General features: G+C 45.0%; 1 protein-coding gene across 6 annotated transcripts in view; it reads right to left on the bottom strand.

Moving 5' to 3' along the window:
* The window catches only part of SEZ6L (seizure related 6 homolog like), a 218,526-nt gene that overhangs the window by 38,886 nt on the left and 161,948 nt on the right, over positions 1-17,692 (bottom strand). For all 6 annotated transcript variants that reach the window (XM_033233061.1, XM_033233062.1, XM_033233064.1 and 3 more), the window contains exon 10: positions 5,789-5,985. In XM_033233061.1, the coding sequence (XP_033088952.1) occupies positions 5,789-5,985 (197 nt within the window). The remainder of the gene's footprint in view (positions 1-5,788; positions 5,986-17,692) is intronic.

Here is a 17,692-nt window from a genome sequence, read left to right as displayed (position 1 = left end):
TTCTGGGGAACGCAGAGCACCTCCGCCGTCTGCAGGAAAGTCATTCTGAGAACCAAGGAATGGCTTTTCCCGGGATTTCATCATGATTTTATTTGGGGAAAGGAGATCTCATGGGTGTCTGCAAGAAGAAGGGTAAGAAAATAGCTTCGAGAATTGCTTGGTGGGGGGACAGGAGCCTCTATTTTTAGGCCTCTGAAAAATCAGCCAAGCCCTGGATTTGGGACACAGCTGCAGATGCTCAGACTGTGGATGAAAGGGGAGAAATGGGAGCAGACACCAGAAATGTGGTCTGCCTTGAGCCAAATGCTTTGAGACAGAGAAAGGCTTGCTTGTCTGACTTTTCAATATGGGACACCACGGCTTCACACTCCCGTGGGACCTCCTGTCTCCTTGGTGGCACCCACTGCATTTGTAATTTCTCAGTTGCTGCCACAATGTAGAAGAAGCTTGGCTTAAATCTTGTCCCCACTGTTTACTAACTGGGTGGCCTTGGCTAAGTCACTTAACCTTCCTGTTCTTCAGATCCCGGGGCCTGTACCCCAGGGACCCTGATTCAGGAACATGCATTTTTACCAAGCACCCTAAGTAGAGGTTTCTAGAATGGTCCATCCCCATGGGCCCTTGTTAACTTTGCTAAGAGTTAGAAAACTGCCCTATAACCTTCCTGTTCTTCGGATTCCAGGGCCTGTATCCCAGAGACACTGGTTCAGGAACATGCATTTTTTTTTTTAATTTTTTTTTTTTTGAGACGGAGTCTCGCTCTGTCGCCCAGGCTGGAGTGCAGTGGCCGGATCTCAGCTCACTGCAAGCTCCGCCTCCCGGGTTTTACGCCATTCTCCTGCCTCAGCCTCCCGAGTAGCTGGGACTACAGGCGCCCACCACGTCGCCCGGCTAGTTTTTTGTATTTTTTAGTAGAGACGGAGTTTCACCGTGTTAGCCAGGATGGTCTCGATCTCCTGACCTCGTGATCCGCCCGTCTTGGCCTCCCAAAGTGCTGGGATTACAGGCTTGAGCCACTGCGCCCGGCCAACATGCATTTTTTTTTTACCAAACACCTTAAGTGGAGGTTCTGGAATGGGCTGTTCCCATGGGCCCTTGTTAACTTTAGTAAGGAATACTATGCAGCCATCAAAAAGGACGAGTTTGCGTCCTTTGTAGGGACATGGATGCAGCTGGAAACCATCATTCTTAGCAAACTATCACAAGAAGAGAAAACCAAACACCGCATGTTCTCACTCATAGGTGGGAACTGAACAATGAGATCACTTGGACTCGGGAAGGGGAACATCACACACTGGGGCCTATCATGGGGAGGGGGGAGGAGGGAGGGATTGCATTGGGGAGTTATACATGATATAAACGTCATGCACATGTACCCTAGAACTTAAAGTATAATAAAAAAAAAAAAAAAAAAAGAAAACCACCCTAGAAGTTGGAAGACTTCTTTTCTAGTCTTCTTTCTTTTTTAAAGAAATGATGTGACTCCAGTCATGCCCATTAACTGCTCTAAGCCTCATTGTTCTCATCTGCAGAGTGGAGTCAATAATTACTGCATTGCCTATTCCAAAGGGCAATGTGAAAGTTAAGTAACATGCAGGATATGATGATGTTGTGTGATCACTAAGATGAGTTAGATGGATTCATTTGTTTGTTTGACTGAGATACTATGAGCATCTTATAAGACGCTACAAATACAGGGATCTGATGTCATGGTTTCAGTCTCATGGTCAAGATTAGCACCAAGGTTCAATTTCTGTGCAAAAGAAATGCACAAATGCACTGAATACACACCACCATCTACCATTTCATGCTCATGGCAAACATCACTAATCAAGAACAGCCCTCTGTTTGTTTGAATCAAGCAGAAACCTCCCAATCCTCAAAACAGCACTCCAGGGAGTCACTGTCATTTGATTGGAGTTGACTTACAATATGGAGCTTAGTTATTATCCTAGACTTAGAGGAATAAACACACAACAAATAACCAAAGTCTTCTCAAAAAGCACTGCTTACTCACCTCTGTTTCTTAATCCCTTCCATCCCATGCATTTGGCCATAGACAGTGGGCAAAGAACAGGAAACAGTGAATGGGTCTTTGCATCTCTCTGTTCAAAGGTGAATTCTGGGAGGTAGAATTCACATTCCAGAACCACGTAGGCCCAGAGTCTTCCTGTGGAAGGCTCTAATTGCAATCATAGCGGATAAACTTTGGCCACCTTCCAGAGCTGGGCTTAGGCATTTAGGTCAATATAGGAACTTCAGAATTCTCTCATGACCACAGGAACCCCTGACCCTACCATCTGATGCATCCATTGAATGGGAGTTACATCTGTGTATGGTAAAATCTAGATCCAGAATGGCAAATGCCCTTCTCATGCCCATGGCAGGCATCACTAATCAATCATGACACTCTTTGCCATAGACTTTAGGCATGACCTCCTTGGAGTTCTTTCAACATGGTCTTCAACATAAGTAGTAAGCAACTGAGTGGCATCACAATTAGCTAGAACGGTCTATTTGCCATTCTTGTAAAATTAACTGTGTCTCTTTAACAGGAATAACAATCAAGAACTGTTCTCTCTTTTTTTGTTACCCAAACTAGCCAAGCTGTGTATCCTCGAAAAACATTCTCTGCAATCCTTTGCCTGCCTCTTCCCCAGCATCAGCTTGTGATCCTGATATTGTCTATTAATGGGACTGCCTTTCTCGTTTCCACTAATGCCTTAAGGGTAGGGAGAATATTCTATTCATCTCTATATCCTGGTATGCAGAGCCTACCACATAGGAGGTGTCAAGGGATTTTTTAATGAGCCAAATCCTCTGGAAAATGGAGATAATGCATTTGAAGATAAAGTAAAATAATATATGTTAAAGTGCTTGCCGACTGTAAGTTGTCACACAAGTCACAAAAAGTTTCAACTTCAATTAACAAGAACACTTCTTCTTCAAGAAAGTGAACACTGGCCAGACTTTCTGGTTAACCTTGACCAGGCTTGGATAGAGTCAGAGTCAGATTTTTTTTTTTTTTTTTGCATCAAGCTGAATGCAGGTTTGGAATACTGACTTGGGCACTAGGGGAGATAAATGAACAAAACCATGACCTTATCTTTCAGTGGAGAGGGAGAGGACGTCTAAGGAGAGAGACAGGAGCCAGGAGACCAGAGACTTCCTCCAAAGGCAGCTAAGTCTGGAGGGTACATTGTCTGGACCACCAACATGAGTTATCCCCTGAAGCCCAGGGCACTGCCCAGAAAAGATCAGGGAACCCACAAGAAATTGTAGCAATAACATTCTGAAAATATTTAGCAGCACAATCAAAGGTAAAAAGGCCCCTGGGAAACATAAAAAAGAAGATCAATACTCGTGTTAGCCTCTCTGAGAGGAGGACATGTAGCAGGCAGGGATGAAAAATGTTCACCATATGGAAATAAAAACGCAAGGAATGTACTTTGGCATGCATGAGGCTTCTTGAGACAGCCCATGGCCAAGGGGGTAGCTTGTTTTTTAGGTGCAAGTGCTGGTACAGAGAGGACAATTCATATTATTAGATTGGCGCAGAAGTAATTGCAGTTTTTGCAAATTAAAAACTCCAAAAACCGTAATCACTTCTGCACCAACCTAGTTAGAGACGGACAATTCTTTTTTTTTTCTTTTTCTTTTTTTTCTTTTCTGTCCTTTTCTTTTCTTTTTCCTTTTTTTCTTTTTTTTTTTTTGAGACAGGGTCTCGCTCTGTTGCCCAAGCAGGAGTGCAGTGGCACAATCTCGGCGCACTGCAACCTCTGCCTCCCAGGTTCACACCATTCTCCTGCCTCAGCCTCCTGAGTAGCTGGGACTACAGGTGCCCGCCTCCACGCCCAGCTAATATATATATATATATATATTTAGTAGAGACAGGGTTTCACCGCGTTAGCCAGGAGGGTCTCAATCTCCTGACCTTGTGATCCGCCCGCCTCAGCCTCCCAAAGTGCTGGGATTACAGGCGCGAGCCACTGTGCCCGGCCTAGATGGACAATTCTTTAAGTGAAGGGGGAGAAAGAACCAAAGACATGGAATCTTGCTCCAACCACAGGGTCTTTGGTGGTAGTGGTGGTGGCAGAAGGCTGGGTAGGATGAATTCTCCTTTTCTCTGCTCCATCCTGGAAATCAGGATGCCAATCTAATTCCTGGGAAGTGCAAGCACGTTTCCTAATCACTGGCCGAATCCTGCCCATTGAAATTCTTGGGGTGCAACCACCCACCCATTCTTCTGGATGTCAAAAGATGCTACGTCTTAATTACCCTCTGTGTCTCCCAGGTTCTCTGCTGCTGCCCAAAATGTTGGGGGTGAAGGAAGCGTTGGAGCTGGGAATGAGGAAGTGTGGATGGGAGCTCAGCTCTGGCCGTGATGAGAAACCTTCATCCTTACTTGCCCAGGGTTTCTTCTGCTGGGACACAACAGGGCCGGACCAGTTCCTCTGTTAGTGCAAGTCTCTTCTGGGGCTGGGATGAGTGGGACTTCATGGTGTCCCAGTCCTCTGACATCTGGGAATGTTGGTAGTTCGGACTACAGTGGTGACCATAGAAAGATGGGGACACGTGCTTGGATTTGAGACCTATCGTAACAATGGAGTTGAGAGGATGGATTGGATATGGGGGCAAGGAAGGAGGAAGCAGCCTGAGAAACCAGGAGAGTTGTGGTCTCATTTCCTAGGATTGGCAGACAGCAGGGGATGCAGTTGAGTAGTGGTGGTGGTGGGTAGGAGAAGAAATCATTCTGTTTTGCCATGTTAAATCTGACATGTCTACTGGATGGAGGCAAGGGAGGAGTTGGCAGGGAGTTGGATAGATGGATTTGGAGTTTAAGGTCAAGGTTGTAAGTACGAACCGGTCAATGGATATTGGTACTGTTTAAATCCATGGGACCAGATGAGGGCACGGAGGGACTGAGTCTAGCTGGAAAAGAAGATACAGTCCAGGATGGAGCCTGGGACCCTCTAGTGTTTAAAGGTTGAACAGGAGTGGGTGATAGAGCCAATAATGAATGAGGGAGAGTTACAGGGTGGGAAATGAGAAGAGAAGAGTGTGATTGGATGAAAGCACAGGAGGGGTTATGGGAGTGTGTGAGCTTAGCTTGAATTTGATAGCAGGTTTTTTCTTTTTTTTTGATTTGTTTGTTTGTTTGTTTTAGGATGAGCAGGAGAGACATGTTTTGGAGGCCACATTGAGGATCAGGAAAGACATCTCTTGCATCTATAGCTCCTAGAGTACATGAAGTGGGAGAGGAAGACTGTCCTTGTTCAACGAGGCTACAGGAAAAGAGGCCTTAGAGGAGAGCTGAGCTTCAGTTCAGGCAAGAAGGTGAAGACAATGTTTGAGAAGTTGCACAAATTGGGAAGAAATTAGGAAGTATGTTGATGTAAGATCTCAGCTGACCACAAATGAAACATGAGGACAACAGGATCTCAGCTGACCACACGTGAAACATAAGTTTTGAGGCACTGTTTACTAAATCCTGATATCAACCTTGTGGAATAGGTATCACGATTCCCATCTTCATCACGATTCCCATCTTACAGATGACAAAAAGAAGGTTCAGAGAGGGTCAGTAACTTTCCCAAAGCCACACAGACCTCGATGACCAGGCTCAAACCCTGGTCCTCATGACTAGAGAGCCCAGGCTCTTAAACATGACTGTGCCGATACAATGAAAAATCAGTGTAGTACAAAATTGCTGAATAACCTGGAGGAAACCACCTTAACCTGCATCTAAACACAAAGAAAAAATAAATTGACCAGATGAGACACCTACCTATGTAGTTCATGATGAATCCCTGGCCCTTTCCAAAGATCAGCCCAGCAGGGTCCGAATGGAACTGGATGGTTAAGTCTGGCGTGGAGGAGTACAGCTTCTGGGGACCACTGTTCCCAAGGTACTGCCCCAAGATGTGGGGCATGACCTCGTCGCCATCGTAGATGGTCAAGATGTCACTGTTGCTCAGATTCAGGCTTGGAGGAGAGAGAAGAGGGAGAGTCATGTGAAACAGAGTATGGGAATTCAATAAGTCCTTGATTAACTTTTTCAGGCAATACACAATTTCTTAAGTGTGTATGTGTCAGGCCCCAGACTAGTTGTCTTACCCCCAGGCTGAGGGTAAGATTGGCATAGACTGCAAATGTGACACAGAGATTTGTAAGTCATTTTTTTTTGAGACAGAGTCTCACTCTGTCACCCAGGCTAGATAGAGTGCGGTGGCACAGTCTCAGCTCACGGCAATCTCTGCCTCCCGGGTTCAAGCAATTCTCCTGTCTCAGCCTCCTGAGTAGCTGGGACTACAGATGCATGCCGCTATGTCTGGCTAATTGTTTTTGTATTTTGTAGAGATGGGGTTTCACCATGTTGCCCAGGCTGGTCTCGAACTCCTGAGCTCAGGCAATCTGCCCACCTCGGCCTCCCAAAGTGCTAGGATTACAGGTGTGAGCCACCATGTCTGGCCGTCAATTGGGTTTTTGAAGACACATTGATGCGATGGTCTTGCCTGCATGGGACTCATTGCAAAGTCAAATCCTGCATTGTAAGAAGAATCACCTTCAAAACTCCCATTATAGGCAACCATTTCTTAGGTGACGACTCTATGTTAGGCACGAGGGCTATGACCTGCATCTTTCATTCTTCTTCAATGCAGAACATGCTGACAGCTTGCTAATTACAACTTGCATTTTTATATAAGGTGAATTGATCTTTCCATTTATCACGGGACAAATTCCTCAAAGTCAACTGAGTTATTCATTACGTTTAAGGGGTAGGGCAGAGGTGGGATGGAGGCACCTTATTTATGAGACATACTCAAACCTGTTACCATTCATACCGTTAAAGGATGACACATTTTCAAAGACTCCAATGCAAGAAAGTACCTTGACACTAAATAATTAAACCACAATTGACAGTTAATAATCCAGAAATCACTTCAATATACCGCAGAAACATGTGCCATCTTAGACATGCTAGATGCAATTGATCTCTAATTGAAAGAATGCCAGATAATTCACCTTTGGTTTCATCCATCATGGACAGATATAAATTCGTATTTCTTTCTTTCCTTTTTTCTTATTTCCCTCTCTCTATCTTCTCTCTCTCTCATGTCTTTCTCCTTTTCTTGTCTCCTTCTCTCCTTCTCCTTAATGTTTTTTTTTTTTTTTTGAGCATTTACTATGAGCCAGGCACTGTGCTGTGCTCAGAAGGGTCACAGAGTAGTGATCTATTTAGATTTGTAAGCCAAGGATTGTGGCAGGAGTTATAATCAAAGTAAGGACAGGGAAAATAAGGACAAACTCAGATTGGGGACTTCCTGGAAGCCTTCCTGGAGGAGGTGATGTTTCTTGCTCTGAAGCCTCAAGAAGGAGTAGGAGACCCCGAGGCAGATAAACAGAGAGTAGGGAGTCCAGGTGCAGTGGCTTACACCTGTAATCCCAGCACTTTTGGAGGCTGAGGTGGGAGATTGTTTGAAGCCAGGAGTTGAAGACCATTCTGGGCAACAAAGAGAGACCCTGTCTCTACAAAAAAAATGAAAAAAAAAAAAAAAGAAAAGAAAAGGAAGTCCGTGCATGGTAGCTCATGCCTATAATCCCAGCATTTTGGGAGGCCAAGGCAGGCAGATCACAAGGACAAGAGATCAAAACCAGCCTGGCCAACATGGTGAAACCCCATCTCTACTAAAAATACAAAAAAAAAAAAAAAAATTAGCCAGGTGTGGTGCCAGATGCCTGTAGTCCCAGCTATTCGGGAGGCTGAGGCAGGAGAATCACTTCAACCCAGGAGGTGGAGGTTGCAGTGAGCTGAGATTGTGCCACCGCACTCCAGCATGGGCAGAGAAGCGAGACCCTGTCTCAAAAAAAAAAAAAAAAATTCTGGTGTGGTGGTGCACCTCTGTAGTCCTAGTTCCTCAGGAGGCTGAGGCAGGAGGACTGCTTGAGCCCAGAAGTTTGAGGCTACGGTGAGCTATGATTGTGCTATTGTATTCCAGCCTGGGCAACAGAGCGAGAACCCATCTCACAAAACAGAAAGAAACAAAAAATAAAACACAACAATAAATGGTAGGGAGAAGGCAGAGGGAAGAAAAGAGTAAGGCCATGGTTCCTGAAGGAATTTGCCCAGTGGTCAGTGTGCCTGGGGTATGGGGACAGGCATAGGAGCCTGCAGAGTTCTGCAGGGATTAGACCAGGAAGGGCTTAAATTGCCAAGCTTTGACATTTGGACATCGTCTTGCAGGAGATGGGGAGACACTGAAGGGTTTTATACAGGAACTGCATGACTGAGCAATTCAGTGCCAGAGGAGAGGTGTTCCAGGAAATGGCCCTGAGCAGAGTTCCTGAAACTGATGCAGACTGACAGCAGCCCTCCCTGCTGATAGCTTCATCCAATGACCAACGGTGGTGTTTGCTGCTAGTCTGGGAGGAGGGAGGCGAGGTGGCAACTACCCATGTTGGTGTTTCAGGTGGTCAGAACGAAACAACAGAAACACAAAGAAAGGTATCGAAAGTTTGCTTCTGGGAGACAGGGATTGTATTTTATTCACCCTAATACCTTCCACCATACCTCTCATAGTTCCTCATGTAAAGTTGCTCCAAGGGGTGGCTTAGGGAGATTTTGATTGCCCCCATAATTTTCATCAGTTTCCCCTATGCTACTCCCAAAACATCTTCTTCAAATAAAAGCTATTTGCTTGCTTTTCACACATGTCTTCCAGACAAAACCCCCAGACTCCTCCTACCCCCTGACAGTTTTTAACTAGATTGAAACCCCTAAACCTTTGCCATACTGAAATTCTGGAGTTGCCACTTTTTTCTTGCACACAGTAGGTGCTCAATAAATGCTAAGGTATGAAAGAGCCTCCCAGAGAGTCTACTTGACAGCAAAAATAGTGAGACTGATGTCAGCTTTGGACCTATGGTAGGGAAGGACCTCTTTAGCTCTAAGTACCATGAAAACATTGATTGTTCATGAAAGTGCTGGATTAGACTAGTGGGAAACATGGTAGATGGCAGATATATTCCTTAAGCCGACTTCACAGCTGATCTGCTGGTAACAGTAGTTTACAGACAATGCGCATCTTGGCTTTATTCTTTCACTTCAATGACAAAATGCAGTAACAGCATCTTCAAGGATGTAGATAGCTTTCATTTTAAAACCATACGGCAACTCTTTGTTCTCCATAAAATAGGTTGGAGCGATGTGCTGGGAAAAGCACACTGGCTTGGAAATCAGAAAGCTTTGGCTTGATTCTCAGCTTTGTCACTGTCATGGAAAGTATGTGGTTTTACTGAAATTTCTTATCTGTGAATCAGCCTTAATATTCCTTGTCTATATCATGAGCTCTGGGGATGAGGTGAGGCAGGCAGAAGATCGGGACTCAAATTCCAGCTTCACCGTTAGCACCTGAGCAAGCTCGGTGAGGTCATTTGAATATTATGTTGTTATATTCCACTTTCATTTTTGGCATCATCATCATTACCATCACCATCATCACTATCGTCATCATCATCATCATCACCACCATCATCCTTCTTTGGGTTTCTGTTTCTGCCAAATGACATCAGATGATTTATGTCAGTGGTTTTCAACTAGGGGCAGTTTTCCTCACAGGTGACATTTGGCAATGTCTGGAAACATATTTTTCCTAACTGGGTGGGTACCATGGGTGAGCGGAGGCCAGGGATGCTGTTAAACATACTACAGTGCACAAGACAGCCCCTCACCCCAAAAAAGTATCCAGTCCAAAATGTCAATAGGGCTAAACTTGAGAAACCATGACTTACATAAATGCACATTGTAAACTGTGTGCAACAAACTATTAAATGCAATTTACCCTGTTGTCCTGAAATTTTAGCAGTGTCTTCCTAAGCTAAGAACAAGACAATAGGTGCAGTGCATTCCCACTTTCCAAAGAGAGATACTTGGCTGTTGATTGCGTTTGGATTCTCCAGATGCAGAGATCAAGCAAAGATATGAATGTCTTTTGAAGTCTGGCTCGTCTGGGAGGCCATCCCAGGCAGCACTGGTGGGCAAATGAGACAAGATGAAGGGAAGGACTCAATGAAGAGTGCATTGATGAGCAGGTTTCACTGTGCATTTTGGGTTCAGTCCTGCAGGAAATTCAGAGATGGTGCAGAACACATCCATTGGGAGAAGGAGCTGGGGTATTTATCCTCCAGTTCCCATCCTTTATTGACTGAGGGCTGCTCCTGGATGTGTTGCGTCTCTAACATTTCTGGCCTGCCCATGTGACCACATGGCATCAGAGAAAGGCTGGAGAATTGGACAGGGGCTTGCAGTAGGAAGTCATTATGGGCACATGGTGGCAAGTATTGCACGGTTTAGACAGAGTACCAATGGCATCATCTACTACCATTGATGCAGCTCTTACAGTCTGAGCCCTTCTTCCCACCTCTAGCTTATATAAGAGAAGGAGAAGAATGCACTGGGCCATTGAGGAGGCTGGCAGGAAGGACTGTCTTGAGGGGAGCGGTCACTGTGGGGCATCATAGGAGGGAGGGTAGACTGTGTATCACCCTCACATTAAGCCTAGTGAGGAGGGCTTCAAGGGAACTCTTCGAGACTTGGCAGGTGTCTTTCTTTTGTGGCTTGGATAACAGTGGCTGGATTTGATGTTCAGTAAGATAAATGATAAAATCAGACTGGGGCTGCATGCCTGCCTCTGGGCAGAACAAGGAGAATAAAAATGGGTATTGACAGTGAGTATCCCATCGCTGACGACAGTAGGGATATGATCTATGTTTTCTGGGTCTAGTTGTGAACTTTGCAGGCAGAAGCCAACTATAGGTCTCCTTACAAGTGGCCTCCTACTGAAAGGGTGATAGAACCCCAGCAAAGGGGAAAGTTAAGAGCAGCTGGGCTTAGGAGACTTTCCCACATTGAATACCCTGTAAAAGACAAAAAAAATCAGCATTCTATATATTCTATAACATAAGAGTGTAGTCAAATTAGGGTCTCCTGTTCCCTTACCTCCCATGCCTGTTGTCTACAAAATTCCCAGCCAGAGGAGCACTGTGGAGGGAGGGATGAAGCTTCAAAATGAACGATACTTAGGTTTATAAGATTTTCAGACTGGACTGCACTTATTGTGACCAGAAGACCTATGAAAACGCAGCTTTCACCCAGAGGAGAAAACATAATATAGGATGTGCCTGAAGGGTCATTGGGAGAAAGAATCAAGTTACGCTCTGCCTCATTCTTCTGAATCTGCTTTTTTGACAGACTGGTTCCAATTATGTACACAGAGGCTGGCAATTTAGTTTTTTCCCCTCAATGCAAAGAGAAGCCTACATTTTCACTTGCTCTTCCATGTATTTACCAAGTGCACTTAGTGCCCCTGGAATCGGACCATTGTAAGCAACCAAGATGAAAACGTGTTGAGTTCACTGCAGGGAGAGCCATGGGGCAGAGCGTGGTTTTCCGCTGAGGTCTGAATTGACGTCAGTTAGATATGATCCAAGGAGGCGCTGGGAAAGCGGGATGGCAGTTTGACTCTAGGATGAAGGGGAGATGGAGAGATGCAGGCAGGCTTGGTCTGACTGTGATTGGGAGTGGCAGGATCCCCTCCGGGAGAATCCCATAGGACCACAGAGCTTCCCAAGACCAGACCCTGTCCACTCCGGCCCCTCTCAGGTGCCAGAGTGAAAGGCTTTCCATAGGCACAAAGCGTGAGCTCCTGGCAGAAGACCTCAGCTCCCATCTCCCCCTCTACAGTCCACCTCTGTCTTCTTGGTCACTGTCGCACGTTATGCTCAGACCATCAACACCTTTCTCTTGGGCCGTTGGACAGCACCTCGGTGGTTTCCTGAGCTCATCCTCACCTGGCCCTGATACTTCTCCCTTTAGCAGCCAGACGAATCTTTCCAGAAGGTAAATCAGATCTGTTCCCTCAACGGATGAATGAATGAGCAAAATACGGTCTATTTGTGCAGTGGAGTTATTATTCAGCCATAAAAAGGAATGCAGCAGTGGCCCATGGGCAGCACGGGTGAACCTCGGAAACATGACGCACAGAGAAAGAAGCCAGCGATGAAAAGCCACCTGTTGAATGACTCCATTTATAAGGAATATCCAGAATAGGGAAATCCACAGAGAAGGCAGATGGGTGGTTATCAAGGGTTAGGGGGTGAGGAGAAGTATGCGGAACAATTGCTTAATTGGTATGGAATTTGTTTTTGGGGTGATGGAAATGTTTTGGCGCTAGATAGAAGTGTTGGTTGCACAACATTGTAAATGTACCACACACATAGATACATATGTTGTATATGTTAAAATGACTAATTGTATGTTGTATGAATTTCACCTCAATTAAAAAAAGATCTTAGGATAGAGTGCAAACTTTTAACCCTAGTCTCAAGGCTCTGTAGGTCTATCTTTTGCATTACTCCCTGCCCATCCCTGCTGCCTTATTTCTGACTCTCTCTTCCAAGCCATTATTTTACCTCCAACCAGACCGCATTGCTCACCAGTCTTTCCAAAGCACGATGCTCTTGGCGACCTCTGGGACTTTCCACATTCCCTTCCCTGTGCCCTGAATTCTCCACCTGGGAAACTCCTACCCACCCCTTAGTTTCAGCCTTCCATGATTCACTATTGCACAGAGCCCCCAGCATCCCCTCCTGTTCTGGGCTGCAGCCCTTGTGCTCACCCTCCTTATGGAGTTCAGTCAGCACTCAGGGTTCCGTTGGTCTGGGGATGCTTGTCTGCAGCAGATCAGGAGCTCCCCGAGGCCCTAGCGCTCAGCACCATGCTGAGTGTGTGTCTCTGGTGAACCAGTGCCAGCTCAGGGCATAGGGCCAGGTTTTGGAATCAGCTCTTGCACAGAGTGGACTGTGGCTTTGACCCCAACCCCTACCTAGGACCCTAACCCCGACTGGACTCTTCCCTGCTCCAACTTTGGGAAGGGGACTTCTCTCAGCCAGTGCCCTGGCTGCTTTCAGCACTTGCTCCCCAGGGGTTAAATTGAAGACTTCGATATCAGAGGGAGGCTGCCCCAAGGGATTTCTGCCCCGCCTGCCTCTAGGGCTCCTTGTTGGCCATGCCTTCATCCTTCTTGGATATGCAGGTCACCAGAGTCGAGTCCGATGCCACCTGACACCCTGCATGCCTGAGAGACCACTCCAAAGCCAACCCACTGACTTGTCCAGCTTGTCTAACTTCCTCTCCTTCCCCACACTGACCCCGCTGTGATCACATTCTGCAGCCCCTACAAGGTCCTGAGCAGCCATTTGTGGACATGCCATTTAGCGTTTCCACTTCTGGCTGCTTCCTTTAACTCCTCCCTGTCTCGGGGCAGTGAAAACACCCGTCCCATTGGATAGCTGAGAAAGCATTTCCCAAGACCCACATTTAGCTTTTGAATAACAACAGTGCTATCCGCCAACTATCAAGCATTCAAACAACCTCACAAAGTAGGACTTGCTCCTTTATACAGATAGGGAAACTGAGGCTCAACCAGGAATGTCAGGGTTCAAACCTAGGTCTGTTGACGCCACAGCTTGAGATCTGAACCACAATTTTATACAACAGCCCATGAAAGCCACATATATACGTTTTCAAGAAGTGTGCCCCGACTGAGTCTTGTATCAGAAAACATGAGTTAAAAAACCACACAAAAAATCTTCATTATAGCTGGGCATGGTGATTCATGCTTGTGATCCCAGCGCTTTGGGAGGTCAAGACTGGAGGATCACTTGAGTTCAGGAGTTCAAGATCGGCCTGGGCAACATAGTGAAACCCCCATCTCTATAAAAAATAAAAACATTAGCCAGGCATGGTGGCATATGCCTGTGGTGCCAGCTACTTGGGAGGCTGAGGTGGGGAGATCACTTGAGCACTGGTGGTTGAGGCTGCAGTGAGCTTTGATTGCACCACTGTACTCCAGCATAGGTGACACAGTGAGATGCTGTCTCAAAACAAAACAAAACAAAACAAACAAACAAAAAACAACACACAAAAAAACCAAGAAAAAACCAACAATAAAAAAACAAAAAACAAAACAAGCAAACAAACAAAAAATCTGGAATGGGTGCAGTGGCTTACACCTGTAATCCCAGCACTTTGGGAGGCCAAGGTTGGTGGGTCACCTGAGGTCAGGAGTTCAAGACCAGCTTGGCCAATATGGTGAAACCCCATCTCTACAAAAAGTACAAAAATAAGCTGGGCATGGTGGCATGCGCTTGTAGTCCCAGCTACTTGGGAGGCTGAGGTAGGAGAATTGCTTGAACCTGGGATGTGGAAGTTGCAGTGAGCTGAGATCACGCCACTGCACTCCAGCCTGGGCAACAGAGTGAGATTCTGTCTCAAAAAAAAAAAAAAAATCTGTGGAATGAGAACATCCCTTTCTACCCTTCCAATCCTGGTGTATTTGTTGTGTTCTTAGGATATCATTGCTAATGTTGGTTTGATTAAACCTGTGATTTCCAACTTTTTTCCCCAACTAAGGTAATATCTCTCTCTATGAGCTTCCTATTTTTTTCATTTTTAAAAAATGCCTCCAATTTATTTATTTCTAGTTTTTAATTAACATATAATTGTACATATTTATTGGGTACAAAGTGATATCTCGTTACACAGTAAAATATGTACTAATCAATTCAGGGTATTTAGCATATCTATCACCTTAGACATCAATCATTTCTTTGTGTCGGGAACATTGAAAATCCTCTCTTCCAGCTATTTGAAAATATATAACAAATTATTGTTAACTATCGTCACACTACAGTGTTATAGAACACTAGAAGCTATTCCTCCTTTCTAGCTGTGATTTTTGTATTACAGGCTTCTTTTTTTTTAATTAAATTAAAAAAATTTTTTGAGACACAGTCTTGCTCTGTCGCCCAGGCTGGAGTGCAGTGGTGTGGTCTCAGCTCATTGCAACCCTGAGCCTCTGGGCTTAAGCGATTCTCCTGCCGCAGCCTCCCAAGTAGCTGGGATTACAGGCACGTGCCACCACGCCCGGCTAATTTTTGTGCTTTTTAGTGGAGGCAGCGTTTCATTGGCTGGGCTGGGCTGGTCTCAAACTCCTGACCTCAGGTGATCTGCTTGCCTTGGCCTCCCAAAGTGCTGGAATACAGGCTTGAGCCACCGCGCCCAACCCAGACTTCTTGTTTTAAAAAGATTTTGTCTCCGTAACATTTTACATTTCTTGGTAACAAATATTCTTTGTGTTTTATTCGTGGTTATTATTGATCAAGTATAACAGAGTTTGCAATAAAATCTGTATTAATCTAGTTACTTAGTCTGGGTGGCTTAATTTTGATAGATAAGAGGTTTCTGTTATGGTTTTTGAAATATTTAGAAAGATCTGGGGAAAGATACATAAGAAAGTAATTGCATTTAGGGAGGAGAGCCAGGGAGGGGGCTGTTTGCTGGGGAAGGATAGGAAACTCAATTTTCACAGTAGACCCTTTTGTACCTTTGAATTTTGAATCATGTGAATGTAGTACCTCTTCAAAAAGGATAAAAACAGCCTAAGGGACCCTCATTGCTTTCACTGGGGTCTAGAGAGTGGAAGAGGTGAGGATAGAACGCAAATTAGAATCTCACACAGACCAGCGAACCCATCTCTGGTAATGTAATCCTTCTCCTCACCTGCAGAGGGCAGTGCATGCTTAAGCATGGAATGGGCTGACTTCCCGGAGGTGCCCTTTTTACCCCAACCAATCAGGAGCCTACTCAGGGGAGTAGGTGGTAGGTGAGGTTGGTAACTATTGAACTACAGTCAATATTCCAGAGAGGGCATAGAAAAGCATGATAAGCAAGCCACCTTTCTTTTCCTTATTCCTTTCTAAACAAACGTTTGACCCTTGGCTTAGCAATCTTGCCTTTAAAAGGCTTTTTCGAGGCTCATTCACAGGACGATTTTAGGTAGGCAAATATACTTTAAAATGTCTGATGTTTATGCATTTCTTTAAATGCGAATTAGAAAAATATGTAAATATATGGTTTGCACATCAAACTTCTAATTTCATGGACATTATTTTGGTTGGAGTAAGCCAAGTGAAAAAGGCAAGCCAATTTACATGCATTTTCGGAAAAACAAAAACGGTAACACAAAAAGAAGTAGCTGGTAATAGAACTGGATTGTGGAAACCGCAAAAATTAGCCCACAAACTCAAGTGCAGTTTCTCAGCCTGACCTCCCAGGAAGTTCACAGCTGGGTCTCAGCCCATCTCTTGCTGTCTCAAACACCCAGTACACCAAGCCCCTTGCAGCCCCTAGACCCTTAAAGCCTCCATCTTTCATGTCTTACCTCATGCTGGTCTCTCTACCTCGAAAGCCCTCTTCTCTCTTCTCTACTAGACAACACCTTGCTAATTCCCCAGGATCCCTCTGTCCACCCTGCATTTACAGCTATGTAATAATTAGCTAAGGTTTTCAAGTGCTTTTCAAAGCACTTTACATGCACCATTTCATCTTATCCTCGGACTAACCCTGTAAGTACGACTATTCACACCCATTTCACAGATAAGCCCACTGAGGTGCCCAGAGGTGAGGAAACATGCTCACGCTCAAGCAGCTGGTTATATAGCAGTGTCAGAATCCAAACAGACGTTTTTGGAAGACAAAGCCTGAGCAACAGACCAGCAACCTTCATCTGCCTGTGTCGGCTCCTTGAAGTCACATGTCTTCACCCCGATTCCTGGAGGCCATCCAGGACTTGGCACAGGTGAAATAAAGGTCACTTAAATGAAGGAATGACAGCGAATTTATGTCCATTTTCCAGATGAGGAAACTGAGGCTCAGGGGAATTAAATGACTTTCCTAAGAAAACACTATCTTGCACTTCAGGCAAGATCTTTACGGAACGGTAGAGATACTGATGAAATAAATCATAGGATCTAAAGGAAAGAAAAACAAGAATCGAAACCTGTAAATTCAGTTGTATGTATTAAAACTTTGATAAAATATTTGTAGTTTTTTTTTTTTTTTTTTGGAAGGCCTTAGAAGGGACATGTTTAAAGTTGTTTTGTATCTGTTTTCTCATCTGATCCCCTCACCCACATAGTCAGGTGGTCAGAGAAAAAAACGTTATGAATCCCATTTTACAGAGGAGTAGATTGAGCCCCAAAGGCCCAGATCCTAAGGCCTCTGTGCTCCTTTCAGATGCGGCACAACTTTGCCAGTCACCTCTCAGCACCACAGAATTGCCTAGGGACCTTTGACCCAGTGAAACCCAATTAAATTTGCTTTCAATTTAATTTGATAAAATGGCAGACAGGACAAGAAACCATGTCAGCTCCAGGGAGGACATAGAAAACCAGTATCTTTGGCTCTCTAATAGGACACCTTAAAACACACAAAAATGATGACTTTTCTTTTTCTTTCTTTCTTTTTTTTTTTAAGATAGTGTTTCACTCTGTCATCCAGGCTGGAGTGCAAAGGCATGATCTTGGCTCACTGCAACCTCCGCCTCCCGGGTTCAAGCTATTTTCCAGCCTTAGCCTCCCGAGCAGCTGGGACTACAGGCACCTACCACCATACCTGGCTAATTTTTGTATTTTTAGTAGAGACAGGGTTTCACCGTGTTAGCCGGGATGGTCTCGAACTTTTGACCTCAGATGATCCACCCGCCTTGGCCTCCCAAAATGCTGGGATTACAGGCTTGAGCCACCGTGCCTGGTCTGTTTTCTTAGTCCCTTCTTTGTTCTTTCTTTCTTC

This window comes from Trachypithecus francoisi, unplaced genomic scaffold, assembly GCF_009764315.1.
Source record: "Trachypithecus francoisi isolate TF-2019V2 unplaced genomic scaffold, Tfra_2.0 Lachesis_group14, whole genome shotgun sequence".
In the NCBI taxonomy this organism is placed as follows: domain Eukaryota; kingdom Metazoa; phylum Chordata; class Mammalia; order Primates; family Cercopithecidae; genus Trachypithecus; species Trachypithecus francoisi.
The sequence above is the reverse complement of the archived record's forward strand: the minus strand, read 5'-3'. Positions and strand labels throughout refer to the sequence as shown.